Source organism: Neofelis nebulosa, chromosome 5 (genome assembly GCF_028018385.1).
Source record: "Neofelis nebulosa isolate mNeoNeb1 chromosome 5, mNeoNeb1.pri, whole genome shotgun sequence".
Lineage (NCBI taxonomy): Eukaryota > Metazoa > Chordata > Mammalia > Carnivora > Felidae > Neofelis > Neofelis nebulosa.
Window position 1 is genome coordinate 75,244,346 of NC_080786.1, and position 21,457 is coordinate 75,265,802.

General features: G+C 39.1%; 1 protein-coding gene across 3 annotated transcripts in view; it reads right to left on the minus strand.

Annotated features, from left to right (window-relative positions):
* Positions 1 to 21,457, minus strand: part of MCF2L2 (MCF.2 cell line derived transforming sequence-like 2) — a 293,647-nt gene that overhangs the window by 176,528 nt on the left and 95,662 nt on the right. For all 3 annotated transcript variants that reach the window (XR_009262037.1, XM_058730623.1, XM_058730622.1), the window contains exon 6: positions 1,881 to 1,997. Coding sequence is in view for 2 of the 3 variants with exons in the window: in XM_058730623.1 (XP_058586606.1) it covers positions 1,881 to 1,997 (117 nt within the window). In the remaining variant the exon portion in view is untranslated. The remainder of the gene's footprint in view (positions 1 to 1,880; positions 1,998 to 21,457) is intronic.

Consider the following 21,457-nt stretch of genomic DNA (forward strand, 5'->3'; position numbering starts at 1 on the left):
ACACACACTAACCATGGATACAAACTGGGCTTGGGGTGGGAAAGTGTGTGCACATGTCTGCTCATGCTATGTCTTTAAATAATCTATGTTCATGGTTCAGTCTTCTTTACCTCTCTAAGTTCGTAGAGAAGTATTCTAGTCTTTGACATCAAGGGGCATTTGTGTTTTTTCTTTATTTGCTGCAAACTTTTGTTATATCAGAAAAGATCTGAGGCAACTTGGAAAAAACATGAAGAACATAAGAAAACAAAGAATTGGTAGAGAAATCAGAGGAAAAGGGAGAGCTAGCTAGGCAGTAAGGCTGGGTGGGACACTAACTTCTTTTGATTACTAAAGTAATGTAATAAAGTCCTAGAAAGTGAAGAAATGAAGCCTAGAAGCACTCCAGTTCCACTTTTCATATGGTTTAATGAAATTGCAACATAGGATGACCCTGATCACACTTATTTGTGTGTGATATTCTACATAAGCTTCCCTCCGTATCTTTTATATTTAGACCTATTTAGAATAATATGTTTGTGAAGAATGTCACCATTCCTTTTTTTAATTCCTGAGATTCTCTAGGAGCCACAGTTACTGTGGTAAAACTCATGAGAAATTTAAAGGGTTCTTGCCCAGGTTTTTTAGGTTTTGGGAAGGGTCATGTCTTCCTTAGAATTACATGGCATACAAAGAAGTGAGGGAAGGATCAGAATCTGTAGCTTTGAAATAAATGCGTTGCTAGAAATGCAATAAATATTGCATATATAATGTGTTGCTAGAAATCTATTTTTGCTTAGTTCTTAAAATTTCCTTTAAAAAAATCACAAAGCTTTACACTCTAAAGGAGAGTGAATTCTCCTTCCAAATTAAATGTAGTTCAGGTATTCATTGGTTAAATATTGGGCAACATGTTTCCAAAGTGACCAGATACACAGAGAGGTGGGCTGACACTGCCAGTTGTCACTGGGGTGGTGAAGGAAGCTTCTGACTTGGCTCAGAAAACCCAGTCTTTTCAAGAGGCTAGGGGCTAGAAGAGTGGGGAAAGGGGAATTTATACAGAAACACTTATTATTTGAGTTTCAATCCCACTTTGTTCTTGACATGACTGACCCTTCTAGTTTAGCATGATAACCCTTGCTATGAGTGAGTAGAGTGACAAGTAAAATACTACATCAGGTGCTTTCACACACATTACATCACTTGGTCTCATGTTAAACTTTCAGGCAGTCTGAGGTTTCTCATCATTGGCACTATTGGCATTTGGGCTGGACAATTCTTTGTTGGAGGCTGTCTCATGCATTGTAAGAGGTTTCACGGCGTACCTGGCTCCTACCCACTAGATGCCAGTAATACACTTCCTCCCAAGTTATGACTACAAAAAAAGGTCTCAGATCGCCCCCAGCTGAAAACCACTGTTAGTTCCATTTTAACAGAGGAGAAAACAAGCTGAAAGAGGTTTAATAACTGACCCAAAGTCAGACAGTAAATAATTGTGACAATAGTCAAATACAGCTCCTTCTGACTTGGTGGATTTTGATCTGTCTATACATTAGAATCATCTGGGGAGTTGTGTGGAACACTAATGTCTGAGACCCATCCCTGACCAAGCAAATTAACTTCTCCGCTTTAGCATGGTGCTCATATTTTGCATTCTCCCCAGGTGCATTCTAAATCAAGTTTCCCCAATCCCCCATGCCAGATGATGAAGTGAGGTGAAGGTAGTCAGCAGGACAAGCCCAGCCTTTTCCCTTCCACCCCATTTCTCCCCTACCTGTGGCTTAGAAAAACCAACCTTCTGTATCTTAGATAGTCATGGGCAATGACTGCCCAACTTTAACTGCCTTGCCTACTGGAAAATAAGGAAAAACAATAAAAAGGGCACATAAGTTGGTACTTACGGTTCGATGATTTATCCACTGACTATGGCGATATTCCAAAGTTCCCCCTAAGTCTTCTGTCAGTTGGCTTTTGTCAATGTAGCCATGAAGGTCAGAGACAGAGTTTAACATAATGATCTATAGGGGAAAAATTAATATATTCCTCACAGATAATTAAACAGTAGCTCATCTAGATTCTGTTGTTATTTAAACAGTACTTGAACTTTGCCTGAGCAGGAATTTAATACACAAAGTGTTAATACAAATAGCAGAGAAACATTTTTTTAAATATAATTTACTCTCAAGTTAGCTAACATACAGTATATACAGTGTGCTCCTGGCTTTGGGAGTAGATTCCCGTGATTCACCACTTACATACAACACCCAGGGCTCATCTCAATGAGTGCCTTTCTCAATGCCCATCACCCATTTTCCCTTCCCCACCGCCCCCCCCCCATCAACCCTCAGTTTGTTCATATAGTTAAGAGTCTCTTATTGTTTGCCTCCTCTCTGTAACTATTTTTTTCCCTTCCCTTCCCTCCTGGTCTTCTTTTAAGTTTCTCAAATTCCACATTTGAGTGAAAACATATGGTATCTGTCTTTCTCTGACCGCCTTATTTCACTTAGCATAATACTCTCTAGTTCCATCCACATTGTTGCAAATGGCAAGATTTCATTCTTTTTGATTGCTGAGTAATACTCCATTGTATTTATAAACCATGTCTTCTTTATCCATTCGTCAGTTGATGGACATTTGGGCTTTTTCCATACTTTGGCTATTGTTGATAGGGGGGCTATAAACATTGGGTTACATGTGCCCCCATGAATTAGCACTCCTGCATCCTTTGTATAAATTCCTAGTAGCAGCAGAGAAACATTTTATAGCCCCTTTATATTTATTTATTTATTTATTTATTTATTTATTTATTTATTTATTAATATATGAAATTTACTGTCAAATTGGTTTCCATACAACACCCAGTGCTCATCCCAAAAGGTGCCCTCCTCAATACCCATCACCCACCCTGCCCTCCCTCCCACCCCCCATCAACCCTCAGTTTGTTCTCAGTTTTTAACAGTCTCTTATGCTTTGGCTCTCTCCCACTCTAACCTCTTTTTTTTTTTTTTTTCCCTTCCCCTCCCCCATGGGTTTCTGTTACGTTTCTCAGGATCCACATAAGAGTGAAACCATATGGTATCTGTCTTTCTCTGTATGGCTTATTTCACTTAGCATCACACTCTCCAGTTCCATCCACGTTGCTACAAAAGGCCATATTTCATTCTTTCTCATTGCCACGTAGTATTCCATTGTGTATATAAACCACAATTTCTTTATCCATTCATCAGTTGATGGACATTTAGGCTCTTTCCATAATTTGGCGATTGTTGAGAGTGCTGCTGTAAACATTGGGGTACAAGTGCCCCTATGCATCAGTACTCCTGTATCCCTTGGATAAATTCCTAGCAGTGCTATTGCTGGGTCATAGGGTAGGTCTATTTTTAATTTTCTGAGGAACCTCCACACTGCTTTCCAGAGCGGCTGCACCAATTTGCATTCCCACCAACAGTGCAAGAGGGTTCCCGTCTCTCCACATCCTCTCCAGCATCTATAGTCTCCTGATTTCTTCATTTTGGCCACTCTGACTTATAGCCCCTTTATATTTAATCCCCTTTAGGTGAGGAATACCAAAGGGTTGTACAATCTGTGACAAAATGGTGACTTGGTTCAGGGGACTCAGTTTTAAGCTACTTAGAAGTCGGGTCTTACTCTAGGTGAAGTTTTGTCAAAAGTTCCCAAGCTAAAGCCTACTCTTCAGCCACAAAATCAAGTGCCGTATTGAGACCTAAAATTCTGCAATGAGAAGCCCAATAAGGGGTAGGCTGGTGAATATCAAAATAAAATTAGAATACAGGACCTATTGAGAAGTATGCATTAAAAAGATTTACTACACTGATGCCTCCCGTGAAGAATGTTAATGTGCCCCCAGTGTATCCAGTATGGTGGAGATTTGGATGTAATAGGGAGTGGGTTTTTATAAATTAACAATGTGGCTGATGAACAAACCCATGCTGATGAACAAATGCCCACACACCTAGAGGAAGCTGACTCATTCCAAGTTGTCCTTTTTTACTCCACTACAGTGGCTCTGACCAGAACATCATCCTGGCTCTCTGTTTCAGGGACCCCCTGCTCACTCCTAAAGAGAAACAAGGACTCCTCACTCCTATTTCTAAAATACGTCCCCTTTAAGCTTTTAACTTAATGACCTATTTCTTCACTCCTTGTTTAATATGTTGAAAACTTGGTCAGAGGACATTAGAATATAGGCTTCCAGGGGCACCTGGCTGGCTCCGTTGATGGAGCATGTGACTCTTGATCTCTGGATTGTGAGTTTGAGCCCCATGTTGGGTGTAGAGATTACTTAAAAATAAAATCTTTTAAAAAAGGATATAGTGTTTCTTCTATTATTATATAGTATTAGTCAAATGCTAAATCCACTTCAGAACTAAAAAAAAATGTGCTAGGGCCCAAAGCCTATAGGTGAAAATAAAAGTGATTTACTCATTCAACAAATATGTATTGAACTTCTAATAACTGCCAGGCTCTGAAGGAGAACACAGCACAACAGGTCCTGCCTCAAGGCACTCATGTTTAGTAGGATTTGGTTACTACATATCAGTTACCCTGCTTTTCTCCTTTTCTTCTGAAAAGGAGTTTGGGAATTTTATCTATTTACTTTTTTATTTATTTTTATGTTTTTTTAAAGTAAGCTCTACGCCCAATATGTGGCCCAAACCCACAACCCCAATATCAAGAGTTGCATGCTCCACCAACAGAGCCAGCCAAGCACCCCAGGAGCTTGGGAATTTTAAAAATTACATTTATAAAATGAGAAAAAGTTGGGGGGGTGGGGACCTAAATCCATCTATGCCTTTCCCTCCTAAAACTTGTAAACCACTTTTAGGAGTTGCAAAAATATCTTTCTAAAATTAGAAATTATAGGACACAAAACAAGAAATTGCCAATATATTTTGCTTCTTGAGACAACTGCTATGGTAATACTTGGATTTTTTTTTTTTAATATCAATATGGAACGTTGCATTAGGCAGGAATAACTTTGCCACATAGCCTGGAGTTTTAACAGATCCTGCTAGGCTACACATTTTCTGTTCCACATAACTGAACAGGAGAGGGAGGCATGTGTTCCATGCTTGCTAGGACTCTGCCATGTCACCTTTAGCTACAGAGGACCAAGAGAAATTTTAAACTGACAGCTAAAAGTGAAAATTAGAAATGAAAGAAAGATATTAGAGGATTCAGTACTGCTAAATATTGATCTGCAAATTGAAAGCAATCCCAATCAAAATTATAGCAGACTTGCTGTAGAAATTAACAAGCTAATTCTAAAATCTATACAGAAGTGCAAAATACCATTTTGATAAGTGATAAAACCATTTTGAAAATGAATAAAGTTTCAAGACTTACAAACTGCAGTAATAAAGAATGTGTTAATGGCAAAGGGCAGCCAAATAGATCAGTGGGATAGACTAGAGAATTCTGAACTAGACTCACACAAATATGGTCAAGTGATTTTTTAACTCTTTATTTTGAAGTAATTATAGTAGTTATAGTAATTATGAGATAATTAAATAATTATGGGTTCACAGGAATTTGCAAAGACAGTACAGAGAGGTCTCATGTACCTTTCACTCAGTCTCTCCCCTCTATGGCTGCATCTTCATAATTATAGTACAAAACCATATTGATATTGGTGTAATGTGTATGTTTAGCTCTATATCATTGTCTCACATCTGTAGATTTGCATAACCACCAGCACAATCAAGATACATAACCATTTTATCATTACAAAAGTCTCCCTTGTGCTATCCTTTAAAGTCACACCCCAGCCCCAATCATCTCTGAACTTTGGGAAACACTAACCTGACTTTTGACAGAGGTGCAAAGTCAATTCCATGGAGAAATAATTCCATTTTCAACAAATAGTGCTAAGACAACTAGATGTCCATATACAAAAAAAAAAAAAAAAAAAAAAAAGGAACCTTAGTTCGCATCTCATACAAAAAATTAACTCAAAAAGCATCAGAGATCTAAATGTAAAACATAAAACTTGGAGAAGAAAACATAAGAGAAAAATCAGGAGAAAATTTTTGGGTTAGGTAAAGAGTCCTGAGATACAACACCAAAAACATAACATATAAAAGAAAAATTGATAAACTGGACTTCGTCCAAATTAAAAGCATTTGCTCTGCAAAAGACACTGTCAGGAGAATGAAAAAGACAACCCACAAACTAGGAGAAAATATTTGCAAATCACGTATCTGACAATGCATTCATATCTACAAAATATAAAGAACTCTTGAAACTCAACAATAAAAAAATACAATTAAAAATGGGCAAGAGGTGTTCCGGAAGATGGCGGCGTAGGAGGACGCTGGGCTCACCGCGCGTCCTGCTAATCACTTAGATTCCACCTACACCTGCCTAAAGAACCCAGAAAACCGCCAGAGGATTAGCAGAACGGAGTCTCCGGAGCCAAGCGCAGACGAGAGGCCCACGGAAGAGGGTAGGAAGGGCGGCGAGGCGGTGCGCGCTCCACGGACTGGCGGGAGGGAGCCGGGGCGGAGGGGCGGCTCGCCGGCCAAGCAGAGCCCCCGAGTCGGGCTGGCAAAAGCGGAGGGGCCGGACGGACTGTGTTCTGACAGCAAGCGCGACTTAGCATCTGGGAGGTCATAAGTTAACACCTCTGCTCAGAAAGCGGGAAGGCTGGAGGACAAAGGGAGGGAGAGCTGCTGAGCCCCCGGACAGACGGCAGAGCTCAGCTTGGGGGGAACAAAGGCGCTCACCAGCGCCATCTCCCCCGCCCATCCCCCAGCCAAAATCCCAAAGAGAACCAGTTCCTGCCAGGGAACTTGCTCGCTCCGCGCAAACACCCAACTCTGTGCTTCTGCGGAGCCAAACCTCTGGCAGCGGATCTGACTCCCTCCCGCTGCCACAGGGCCCCTCCTGAAGTGGATCACCTAAGGAGAAGCGAGCTAAGCCTGCCCCTCCCGCCCCCGTGCACCTTGCCTACCCACCCCAGCTAATACGCCAGATCCCCAGCACCACAAGCCTGGCAGTGTGCAAGTAGCCCAGACGGGCCACGCCACCCCACAGTGAATCCCGCCCCTAGGAGAGGGGAAGAGAAGGCACTCACCAGTCTGACTGTGGCCCCAGCGGTGGGCTGGGGGCAGACATCAGGTCGGACTGCGGCCCCGCCCACCAACTCCAGTTATACACCACAGCACGGGGGAAGTGCCCTACAGGTCCTCACCGCTCCAGGGACTATCCAAAATGACCAAACGGAAGAATTCCCCTCAGAAGAATCTCCAGGAAATAACAACAGCTAATGAACTGATCAAAAAGGATTTAAATAATATAACAGAAAGTGAATTTAGAATAATAGTCATAAAATTAATCGCTGGGCTTGAAAACAGTATACAGGACAGCAGAGAATCTCTTGCTACAGAGATCAAGGGACTAAGGAACAGTCACGAGGAGCTGAAAAACGCTTTAAACGAAATGCAAAACAAAATGGAAACCACGACGGCTCGGATTGAAGAGGCAGAGGAGAGAATAGGTGAACTAGAAGATAAAGTTATGGAGAAAGAGGAAGCTGAAAGAAAGAGAGATAAAAAAATCCAGGAGTATGAGGGGAAAATTAGAGAACTAAGTGATACACTAAAAAGAAATAATATACGCATAATTGGTATCCCAGAGGAGGAAGAGAGAGGGAAAGGTGCTGAAGGGGTACTTGAAGAAATTATAGCTGAGAACTTCCCTGAACTGGGGAAGGAAAAAGGCATTGAAATCCAAGAGGCACAGAGAACTCCCTTCAGACGTAACTTGAATCGATCTTCTGCACAACATATCATAGTGAAACTGGCAAAATACAAGGATAAAGAGAAAATTCTGAAAGCAGCAAGGGATAAACGTGCCCTCACATATAAAGGGAGACCTATAAGACTCGTGACTGATCTCTCCTTTGAAACTTGGCAGGCCAGAAAGGCTTGGCATGATATCTTCAGTGTGCTAAACAGAAAAAATATGCAGCCGAGAATCCTTTATCCAGCAAGTCTGTCATTTAGAATAGAAGGAGAGATAAAGGTCTTCCCAAACAAACAAAAACTGAAGGAATTTGTCACCACGAAACCAGCCCTACAAGAGATCCTAAGGGGGATCCTGTGAGACAAAGTACCAGAGACATCACTACAAGCATAAAACATACAGACATCACAATGACTCTAAACCCGTATCTTTCTCTAATAACACTGAATGTAAATGGATTAAATGCGCCAACCAAAAGACATAGGGTATCAGAATGGATAAAAAAACGAGACCCATCTATTTGCTGTCTACAAGAGACTCATTTGAGATCTGAGGACACCTTTAGATTGAGAGTGAAGGGATGGAGAACTATTTATCATGCTACTGGAAGCCAAAAGAAAGCTGGAGTAGCCATACTTATATCAGACAAACTAGACTTTAAATTAAAGGCTGTAACAAGAGATGAAGAAGGGCATTATATAATAATTACAGGGTCTATCCATCAGGAAGAGCTAACAATTATAAATGTCTATGCGCCAAATACCGGAGCCCCCAGATATATAAAACAGTTACTCATAAACATAAGCAACCTTATTGATAAGAATGTGGTCATTGCAGGGGACTTTAACACCCCACTTACAGAAATGGATAGATCATCTAGACACACAGTCAATAAAGAAACAAGGGCCCTGAATGATACATTGGATCAGATGGACTTGACAGATATATTTAGAACTCTGCACCCCAAAGCAACAGAATATACTTTCTTCTCGAGTGCACATGGAACATTCTCCAAGATAGATCATATACTGGGTCACAAAACAGCCCTTCATAAGTTTACAAGAATTGAAATTATACCATGCATACTTTCAGACCACAATGCTATGAAGCTTGAAATCAACCACAGGAAAAAGTCTGGAAAACCTCCAAAAGCATGGAGGTTAAAGAACACCCTACTAACGAATGAGTGGGTCAACCAGGCAATTAGAGAAGAAATTAAAAAATATATGGAAACAAACGAAAATGAAAATACAACAATCCAAACTCTTTGGGACGCAGCGAAGGCAGTCCTGAGAGGAAAATACATTGCAATCCAGGCCTATCTCAAGAAACAAGAAAAATCCCAAATACAAAATCTAACAGCACACCTAAAGGAAATAGAAGCAGAACAGCAAAGGCAGCCTAAACCCAGCAGAAGAAGAGAAATAATAAAGATCAGAGCAGAAATAAACAATATAGAATCTAAAAAAACTGTAGAGCAGATCAACGAAACCAAGAGTTGGTTTTTTGAAAAAATAAACAAAATTGACAAACCTCTAGCCAGGCTTCTCAAAAAGAAAAGGGAGATGACCCAAATAGATAAAATCATGAATGAAAATGGAATTATTACAACCAATCCCTCAGAGATACAAACAATTATCAGGGAATACTATGAAAAATTATATGCCAACAAATTGGACAACCTGGAAGAAATGGACAAATTCCTAAACACCCACACTCTTCCAAAACTCAATCAGGAGGAAATAGAAAGCTTGAACAGACCCATAACCAGCGAAGAAATTGAATCGGTTATCAAAAATCTCCCAACAAATAAGAGTCCAGGACCAGATGGCTTCCCAGGGGAGTTCTACCAGACGTTTAAAGCAGAGATAATACCTATCCTTCTCAAGCTATTCCAAGAAATAGAAAGGGAAGGAAAACTTCCAGACTCATTCTATGAAGCCAGTATTACTTTGATTCCTAAACCAGACAGAGACCCAGTAAAAAAAGAGAACTACAGGCCAATATCCCTGATGAATATGGATGCAAAAATTCTCAATAAGATACTAGCAAATCGAATTCAACGGCATATAAAAAGAATTATTCACCATGATCAAGTGGGATTCATTCCTGGGATGCAGGGCTGGTTCAACATTCGCAAATCGATCAACGTGATACATCACATTAACAAAAAAAAAGAGAAGAACCATATGATCCTGTCAATCGATGCAGAAAAGGCCTTTGACAAAATCCAGCACCCTTTCTTAATAAAAACCCTGGAGAAAGTCGGGATAGAAGGAACATACTTAAAGATCATAAAAGCCATTTATGAAAAGCCCACAGCTAACATCATCCTCAATGGGGAAAAACTGAGAGCTTTTCCCCTGAGATCAGGAACACGACAGGGATGCCCACTCTCACCGCTGTTGTTTAATATAGTGCTGGAAGTTCTAGCATCAGCAATCAGACAACAAAAGGAAATCAAAGGCATCAAAATTGGCAAAGATGAAGTCAAGCTTTCGCTTTTTGCAGATGACATGATATTATACATGGAAAATCCGATAGACTCCACCAAAAGTCTGCTAGAACTGATACATGAATTCAGCAAAGTTGCAGGATACAAAATCAATGTACAGAAATCAGTTGCATTCTTATACACTAACAATGAAGCAACAGAAAGACAAATAAAGAAACTGATCCCATTCACAATTGCACAAAGAAGCATAAAATACCTAGGAATAAATCTAACCAAAGATGTAAAAGATCTGTATGCTGAAAACTATAGAAAGCTTATGCAGGTAATTGAAGAAGATATAAAGAAATGGAAAGACATTCCATGCTCATGGATTGGAAGAATAAATATTGTCAAAATGTCAATACTACCCAAAGCTATCTACACATTCAATGCAATCCCAATCAAAATTGCACCAGCATTCTTCTTGAAACTAGAACAAGCAATCCTAAAATTCATATGGAACCACAAAAGGCCCCGAATAGCCAAAGTAATTTTGAAGAAGAAGACCAAAGCAGGAGGCATCACAATCCCAGACTTTAGCCTCTACTACAAAGCTGTCATCATCAAGACAGCATGGTATTGGCATAAAAACAGACACATAGACCAATGGAATCGAATAGAAACCCCAGAACTAGACCCACAAACGTATGGCCAACTCATTTTTGACAAAGCAGGAAAGAACATCCAATGGAAAAAAGACAGTCTCTTTAACAAATGGTGCTGGGAGAACTGGACAGCAACATGCAGAAGGTTGAAACTAGACCACTTTCTCACACCATTCACAAAAATAAACTCAAAATGGATAAAGGACCTGAATGTGAGACAGGAAACCATCAAAACCTTAGAGGAGAAAGCAGGAAAAGACCTCTCTGACCTCAGCCGTAGCAATCTCTTACTCGGCACATCCCCAAAGGCAAGGGAATTAAAAGCAAAAGTGAATTACTGGGACCTTATGAAGATAAAAAGCTTCTGCACAGCAAAGGAAACAACCAACAAAACTAAAAGGCAACCAACGGAATGGGAAAAGATATTTGCAAATGACACATCGGACAAAGGGCTAGTATCCAAAATCTATAAAGAGCTCATCAAACTCCACACCCGAAAAACAAATAACCCAGTGAAGAAATGGGCAGAAAACATGAATAGACACTTCTCTAAAGAAGACATCCGGATGGCCAACAGGCACATGAAAAGATGTTCAACGTCGCTCCTCATCAGGGAAATACAAATCAAAACCACACTCAGATACCACCTCACGCCAGTCAGAGTGGCCAAAATGAAGAAATCAGGAGACTATAGATGCTGGAGAGGATGTGGAGAGACGGGAACCCTCTTGCACTGTTGGTGGGAATGCAAATTGGTGCAGCCGCTCTGGAAAGCAGTGTGGAGGTTCCTCAGAAAATTAAAAATAGACCTACCCTATGACCCAGCAATAGCACTGCTAGGAATTTATCCAAGGGATACAGGAGTACTGATGCATAGGGGCACTTGTACCCCAATGTTTATAGCAGCACTCTCAACAATAGCCAAATTATGGAAAGAGCCTAAATGTCCATCAACTGATGAATGGATAAAGAAATTGTGGTTTATATACACAATGGAATACTACGTGGCAATGAGAAAAAATGAAATATGGCCTTTTGTAGCAACGTGGATGGAACTGGAGAGTGTGATGCTAAGTGAAATAAGCCATACAGAGAAAGACAGATACCATATGGTTTCACTCTTATGTGGATCCTGAGAAACGTAACAGAAACCCATGGGGGAGGGGAAGGGGAAAAAAAAAAAAAAGAGGTTAGAGTGGGAGAGAGCCAAAGCATAAGAGACTGTTAAAAACTGAGAACAAACTGAGGGTTGATGGGGGGTGGGAGGGAGGGCAGGGTGGGTGATGGGTATTGAGGAGGGCACCTTTTGGGATGAGCACTGGGTGTTGTATGGAAACCAATTTGACAGTAAATTTCATATATTAAAAAATAAATTAAAAAAAATAAATAAATAAATAAAAATAAAAAAAAAATAAAAATGGGCAAGAGAATTACTATTCACCATACTATTGTTAAGTCCTAGCCTCAGCAGTCAGACAACACTAAGGAATAAAATGCATCCAAATCGACAAGGAGGAGGTCAAACTTTCACTCTCTGCAGATGACATGATACTCTATATGGAAAACCCAAAAGATTACACCAAAAAACTGCTAGAACTGATCCATGAATTCAGCAAAGTTGCAGGATATAAAATCAATGCACAGAAATCAGTTGCATTTCTATACACCAATAACGAAGCAATAGAAAGAGAAATCAAGAAACTGATCCCATTTACAATTGTACCAAAAACCATAAAATACCTAGGAATAAACCTAACCAAAGAGGTGAAAAATCTATACACTGAAAACTGTAGAAAGCTTATGAAAGAAATCAAAGAAGAAACAAAAAAATGGGAAAATACTCCATGCTCATGTATTGGAAGAACAAATATTGTTAAAATGTTAAAATTGTTTAAAATCGATACTACCCAAAGCAATCTACATATTCAATGCAATCCCTATCAAAATAATACCAGCATTCTTCACAGAGCTAGAACAAACAGTCCTGAAATTTGTACGGAACCACAAAAGACCCTGAATAGTCAAAGCAATCCTGAAAAAGAAAAACAAAGCTGGAAGTATCACAATCCTGGACTTCAAGATGTATTACAAAGCTGTAATCATCAAGACAGTATGGTACTGGCACAAAAACATACACTCGGATCAATGGAACAGAATAGAGAACCCAGAAATGGACCCACAAACGTATGGCCAACTAGTCTTTGACAAAGGAGGAAAGAATAGCCAATGGAATAAAGACCGTCTCTTCAGCAAGTGGTGCTGGGAAAACTGGACAGCAACATGCAGAAAAATGAACCTGGACCACTTTCTTACACCAGACACAAAAATAAACTCAAAATGGATGAAAGACCTCAATGTAAGACAGGAAACCATCAAAATCCTCGAGTAGAAAGCAGGCAAAAAACCTCTTTGACCTCAGCCATCGCAACTTCTTACTCAACACGTCTCCAGAGGCAAGGGAAACAAAAGCAAACATGAACTACTGGAACCTCATCAAAATAAAAAGCTTCTGCACAGTGAAGGGAACAATCAGCAAAACTAAAAGGCAACCAACGGAATGGAAGAAGATATTTGCAGATGACATATCAGATAAAGGGTTAGTATCCAAAATCTATGAAGATATTATCAAACTCAACACCCAAAAAGCAAATAATCCAGTGAAGAATTGGGCAAAAGACATGAATAGACACTTTTCCAAAGAAGACATCCAGATGGCCAACGGACACATGAAATGATGCTCAACGTCACTCATTATCAGGGAAATACAAATCAAAACCCCAATGAGATACCACTTAACACTTGTCAAAATGGCTAACATTAACAACTCAGGCAACAACAGATGTTAGCAAGGATGCAGAGAGAGAAGATCTCTCTTGCACTGCTGGTGGGAATGCAAACTGATGCAACCACTTTGGAAAACAGTATGGAGGTTCCTTAAAAAATTAAAACTAGTACTACCCTACGACCCAGCAATTGCACTACTAGGTATTTACCCAAGGGATACAGGTGTGCTATTTTGAAGGGACACATGCACCCCAATGTTTATAGCACTGCTACTGACAATAGCCAAAGTATGGAAAGAGCCCAAATGTCCATGAACAGATCAATGGATAAGGAAGATGTGGTATATGTATGTGTGTGGGTGTATATATATATATATATATACACCCACACACAATGGAGTATTACTTGCAATCATAAAGAATGAAATCTTGCCACTTGCAACAACTTGGGTGGAACTAGAGGGTATTATGCTAAGTGAAATTAGTCAGTCAGAGAAAGACAAATATCACATTACTTCACAAATCCTAGAAAGAAAAGTTTTTAAAAAATGGGCAAGAGGACTTCTGACAAAATGGTGGAGTAGGAAGATTCTGAGCTCACCTCATCCTACAGACACACCTAGGTAATAACATCAGTGTACCTGACACAGAAAACCCAAAGACTGTCAGAATAGACTTTCCACAGTTAATAGAGAGGAGGCCACACAGGAGGTAGGAGGGGCAGAGATGCAACTGGGAACCAAACATCCCAGGGGAGTTAACCACTTCACTCAGATGTGAAATTTAAGATACAAAACAGATGAACATAAGGGAAGGAAAGCAAAAATAATATAAAAGCAGGAAGGGAGACAAAACAGAGGAGACTCTTAAATGTAGAGAACAAACTGAGAGTTGTTGGAGGGGTTGTGGGTGGGGGGATGGGCTAAATGGGTAAGGGGGATTAAGGAAGACACTTGATGGAATGAGCACTGGATGTTATACACAGGGGATGAAGCACTAGATTCTACTCTTTTTTAAAATTTTTTTTATTTTTGAGAGAGAGACAGAGTGTGAGCTGGGGAAGGGCAGAGAGAGAGGGAGATACAGAATCCAAAGCAGGCTCCACGCTCTGAGCTGTCAGCAAGGAGCCCAACGCAGGGCTCAAATTCATGAACCATGAGACCATGACCTGAACTAAAGTCCGGCCCTCAACCAACTGAACCACCCAGGCGCCCCTGGATTCTACTCTTGAAATCATTATTGCACTACATGCTAACTAACTTGGATGTAAATAAAACAAAACAAAACAAAACAAAATTAAATTAAATTAAATTAAATTAAATTAAATTAAATTAAAATTAAAATAAAAAAACAGAGAAAGAGGAAAACCATAAGAGACTCCTAACTATAGAGAACAAACTGATGGTTGCTGGAGGGGAGGTGGGTTGAGAGAATGGACTAAATAAGTGATTGGCAGTAAGGAGGGCACTTGTGATGAGCACTCGGTGTTATATGTAAGTGATGAATCACTAAATTCTACTTTTGAAACAAATACTACACTATATGTTAATTAACTTGAATTTAAATAAAATCCTGGAAAGAAATTTTTTTTTTAAAAAATGAGCAAGAGAACTTCTGACAAAATGGTGGAGTAGGAAGATTCTAAGCTCACCTTGTCCCACAGACACACCTAGATAACAGCCACATCAGTGTACCTAGCATAGAAAACCCCAAGACTGTCAGAATGGACTTTCCACAGTTAATAGAGAGGAGGCCACATAGAAGGAGGTAGGAGGGGCAGAGATGCAACTGGGAACCAAATTTCCCAGGGGAGTCAACCACAATCAGCAGCAACACCATAAGCATGGAGAAGAGAGAGGACCAGACCCCATACCAGGCACCCCAAGCATAGGGGACCTGAACTGGGAAGAAAAGTCCTATAATATTTGGCTTTGAAAAACAATGGGGCTTAACTTTGTGACTTTCTACAATCAGTAAGGGTTAATTCCAGGTACTTTAAAAATTAGCAGGCTTGGCTCTGGGAGAGACAGAGGGCAAAAGGAAATGGAGTCCCTACCCTTTAAAGAGCCATCAAACGAACAACCCAGCTGAGATACAGTACAGAAAAGCAACTGGGGTATATGGGAAGGAGATTTATTTAGTAATTTCTCTGCACTGGAGGGGGAAGGATCTATAGGTGACTTTTCCTAGAACAAAAGACCTGGTGGGCGCCATCTCCCCAACCCTACCCCAGCCAAGATAGCCAGACACCTATGGGAACCAGCTCAAACACTCCTCCATAGCTTGCTAATACCACACATGCCACTCCTGCATTCTCCTGCAGATCCACCTAATCCAACCTACCTCACTTCACAGGCATCCCTCCAAAATGGCTCCTGCCATGACACATCCTGCAAGCAGCCCCTAGCAGGGACCAATGCCACACCAAAGTGACTCCTGCCCTGGGGAGAGGGGAAGATAACTACACATATTAGTGTGACTACAGTCCCAGCAGATGGGACTGGGGGCAGATATCTGGTTTGACAGTCCCACCCACCAACCACCCTCTCAGGGGCTCTCACAGGACCTCTTCATAAGGCTACTACTTCAGAAGCAAGAAACTTTGCTGACTTTCCTAACACATAGAAACACATCCAGGGAGTTAGATAAAATAAAGAGATAGGATTATGTCCCAAATGAAAGAACGGGACAAAACCACCTCAAAAGAGTTAAATGAAACAGAGATAAATAATATGCCTAATAAGAAATTCAAAGTAATGGTCATAAAAATACTAACTGTACTTGAGAAAAGAGTGGAGGATCTCACTGATATACTTAACAAAGAGATAGAAAATATCAGTGAGAACCAACCAGAGAAGATCCTGGGTGGCTCAGTCGGTTAAGCATCCGACTCTTGGTTTCAGCTCAGGTCATGATCTCAGGTTTGTGGGTTCAAGCCCCATGTCAAGATTGTCTCTCTCTCCCTCTCTCTCTGCCCCTCCCCACTCACTCTCTCTGTCTCTGTCTCAAAATAAATAAATAAACTTAAAAAATAAAAATAAAAAAAGAAAGAACCAATCAGAGATGAAGAACTAAATAACTAAAATTAAAAACACACTAGAGGAGGGGTGCCTGGGTGGCTCAGTCAGTTAAGCATCTGACTTCAGCTCAGGTCATGATCTCACAGCTCATGAATTTGAGCTCTGCATCGGGCTCTGTGCTGACAGCTCAGAGTCTGGAGCCTGCTTCAGATTCTGTGTCTCCATCTCTCTGCCCTTACCCTGCTCATTCTCTCTCTCTCTCTCTCTCTCTCTCTCTCAAAAATAAATAAACATTAAAAAAATTTTAATATACTAGAGGTTATCAATAGCAAATCAGAGAAGGCAAAAGAACAGATGAACGATCTGGAACACAGAGTAATAGAAAGCAACCAAGCTCAATAGCAAAAAGGAAAAAGAATAATAAAAGCTGAGAATAGCTTAGGGAAACTTAGTGACATCATTAAGCAAAATAATATTAGCATTATATGGATCCCAGAAGGAGAAAAGAGAGAGAAGGACACAGAAAATTTATTTGAAGAAATAATAGCTGAAAACTCCCTAAATCTGAGGAAGGAAACAAAAACCCAGATCTAAGAGGCACGGAGAGCCCCCCAACAAAAATCAACCCAAAGAGGTCTACACCAAGACATATATTAATTAAAATGGCAAAAAGTAGTGACAAAGAAAGAATTTTAAAGGCAGAAAGAGTAAAGAAAACACTTATATACAAGGGGAAACTCCATAAGACTATCAGCTTGTTTTTCAGCAGAAAAGCAGGCCAGAAGGCAGTGGCATGATATATTCAAAGTAATGAAGGAAAAAAATCTACAACTAAGAATACTCTATCCAGCAAGAGTACCATTCAGAACATAAGGAAAGATAAGAGTTTCCCAGAAAAACAAAAGTTAAAGGAATTCATCACCACTAACCCAGTCTTATAAGAAACATTAAAGGAAATTCTTTGAGTGGAAGGAAAAGGCCATAATTAGGAGTAAGAAAATTATGAAGGGAAAATATTTCACAAGTAAATGCAAACATAATAAAAGTAGTAGATGAATCACTTATAAAACCAGTATGGAGGTTAAAACAAAAAAGCAGTAAAATCAATAATATCTACAGAAATCAGTCAAGGCATTCACAAAATAGAAGGATGTAAATTATAACAATTTTTACATAGAATGTGGAAGGTGGGGGAGTAAAAATGTAGTGCTTTTAGAATGGGTTCAAACTTAAGTGGCCAACAACTTCATATAGACTGCTCTATGCATAAGATGTTATCTATGAACCTAATGGTAACCACAATCACGCACACACACACACACACACACACACACACACACACACACCTGTAATAGACACACAAAAAATAAAGAGGATGGAATCCAAGCATATCAATAAAGAAAGCCATCAAACCACAAGGGAAGAGAGCAATTAAAGAAGAAAGGAATAGAGAAGAACTACAAAAACAACTGTAAACCACACAGCAAAATGGCAATAAGTATGTATCTATTAACTATTACTTTGAATATAAATGGACTAAATGCTCCAATCAAAAGACATAGGTTGAATGGATAAAAAAGCAAAACTTATCTAAATGCTGCCTATAGGAGACTCATTTCAGAATTAAAATCATAGGCAGATTGAAAATGAAGGGATGGAAAAACAATTCCCATGCAAATGGAAGTGAAAAGAAAGCTGGGGTACCAATAATTATATCAGGCAAAATAAACTTTAAAACAGACTGTAACAAGAGACAAAGAAGGACATAATGATAAAGGGTACAATCCAATAAGATGATATAACATTGTAAATATTTAGGCACCCAACATGAAAGCACCTAAGCACATACAGCAACTATTAACAGACATAAAGGAAGAAATCGATAGTAATACAATAATAACAGGGGATTTCAACACCCCACCTAGATCAATGGATAGATCATTCAGACAAAAAGCAACAAGGAAACAGTGGGTTCAAATGACACATTGGACCAGATACATTCAAAATATTCCATCCCAAAACAGCAGAATACATTCTTTTCAAATGCATAAGGAACATTCTCCAGAATAGATCACATGTTAGCCACAAAATAAATCTCAATAAATTCAAAAAGACTGAAATCGTATCATGTATCTTTTCTGACCATAATGGTATGAAACTAGAAATCAATCACAAGAAAAAATTTGGAAAGAACACAAATACATGCAGGCTAAATAAACTGCTACTGAACAATGGATAGGCCAACCAAGAAGCCAAAGAGGAAATCAAAAAATACATGGGGACAAACAGAAATGAAACTATAACAGTCCAAATCTTTGGGATGCAGAAAAGCTGTTCCAAGAGAGAAGATTATAGTAATACCTCAAGAAACAAGAAAAGTCTCAAATAAACCTTACACTAAAGGAGTTGGAAAAAGGACAAAGTCAGTAGAAGAAAGGAAATAATGATGAGAGCAGAAATAAATGAAATGGAGACAAAAAACAACAACAACAGAACAGAACAATAAATGAAATGAGGAGTGGTTCTTTGAAAAAAAATAATCAAAATTGTTAAACTTTTAGCCAGACTTGGGGCACCTGGCTGGCTCAGTTGGAAGAACATGTGACTCTTGATAATAGGATCATGACTTTAAGTCCCATATTGCATGAAGAGAAATAAACATTAAAAAAAAACCCTTTTACCCAGTCTAATCAAAGAAAGAGATAAAGAAGACTCAAATAAATAAATAAAATTAGAAATGAAGGAGGAGCGGGGCACCTGGGTGGCTCAGTCAGTTAAGTGTCTGACTCCTGGTTTCAGCTCAGTTCATGATCTTGCAGTTCCTGTGTTCAAGCCCTGCATCAGGCTCTGCACTGATGGCATGGGGCCAGCTTAGGATTCTCTCTCTGCCCCTCCCCTGCTCATGCACACTCTCTCTCTCAAAATAAATAAATAAACATTAAAAGAAAAGAAATGAAGGAGGATAAATAGCAACTAACACCACAGAAATAACAAAATATTATAAGAGAATTTATTTAAAAAAATATATGCCAAAAAATTGAACAACCTAGAAAAAAAAAACAGAAAAATTCCTAGAAACATATAACCTTCCAAAATTGAATCAGGAAGAAATAGAAATTTCGAATAGACCAATTACTAACAATGAATTGAATAGCAATTAAAAAAAAATCCCAGGGTACCTGGGTGGCTCAGTTGGTTAAACATCCAACTTCAGCTCAGGTCATGATCTCACAGCTCATGAATTCGAGCCCTGCATCAGGTTCTGTGCTGACAGCTCAGAGCCTACAGCCTGCTTCTGATTCTGTGTCTTCGTCTCTCTCTCTGCCCCTCCCCCCTCTCAAAAATAAATAAACATTAAAAAAAATTTTTTTAATACCAACAAAGAAAAGCCCAGGACCAGATGGCTTCACAGGTGAATTCTACCAAACGTGTAAAGAAGAGGTAATACTGATTCTTCTCAAACTATTCCAAAAGACAAAAGAAGAAAGAAAGGCTACAAATTCATTCTATGAGACCACCATTACCCTGATACCAAAACCAGACAAAGACATTACCAAAAAAAAAAAAAAAAAGGAGAACTACAAACCAATACTCCTGATGAACACAGATTCAAAAACCCTCAACAAAATATTAGTAAACTGAATCCAACATTACATTTTAAAAGGTTATTCACCTACAATCAAGTGGGATTTATTCTGGGGATGCAAGAGTGGTTCAATATTCCCAAAGCAAGCAACGTGATACATCACATTAACAAGAGAAAAGATAAAAACCCTATGATCACTTCAATAGATGCTGAAAAAGCATCTGACAACATACAACACACATTCATGATAAAAACTCTTAACAAAGTGGGTTTAGAGGGAACATACCTCAACATAATAAAGGTCATTTATGAAACATCCACAGCTAACATCATACTTAGTGGGGAAAAACTGACAGCTTTTCTCTAACATTAGGAACAAGAGAAAGATGTCCAGTCTCACCACTTTTACTCAGCATAGTACTAGAAGTCCTAGCCACAGCAATCAGACAAGAAAAGGAAATAAATGGCATCCAAATTGGTAAGGAAAAAGTAAAACTTTCACTATTTACAGATGACATGATACTATATAGAGAAAACCCTGAAGTTACCACCAAAAAACCACTAGAAATAATAAATGAATTCAATATGGTCACAGGATGCAAAATCAATATACAAAAATCCGTTGCATTTCTACACACTAATAATGAAGTAGCAGAAAGAAAAATTGGTAAAACAATCCCATTTATAATTGTACCAAAAATAATAAAATACCTGGGAATAGACTTAACCAAGGAGGTAAAAGACCTGTACTCTGAAAACTATAAACCACTGATGAAAGAAATTAAAGATGACACAAATGGAAAGATATTCCATGTTCATGGATTGAAGAACCAATATTATTAACAGGTCCATATCAAAATACCAGTAACATTTTTCACAGAACTATAACAAATAATCCTAAAATTTGGATGGAACCACAAACGACCCCAGAGAGTCAAAGCAATCTTGATAAAGAACAAAGCTAGAGGTATCACAATCACAGATTTACTACAAAGCTGTAGTAATCAAACACTATGGTATTGGCACAAAAACAGATGCATAGGTCAACAGAACAAAGTAGAGTTCAAAAATAAAACCACAATTATATAGTCAATTAATCTATCACAAAGGAGGCAAGAATAAAGAATGGGAGAAAAAGTCTCTTCAACAAATAGTATGGGAAAACTGGACAGCTACATGCAAAAAAATGAAACTGGTCCACTGCCTTACACGATACACAAAAA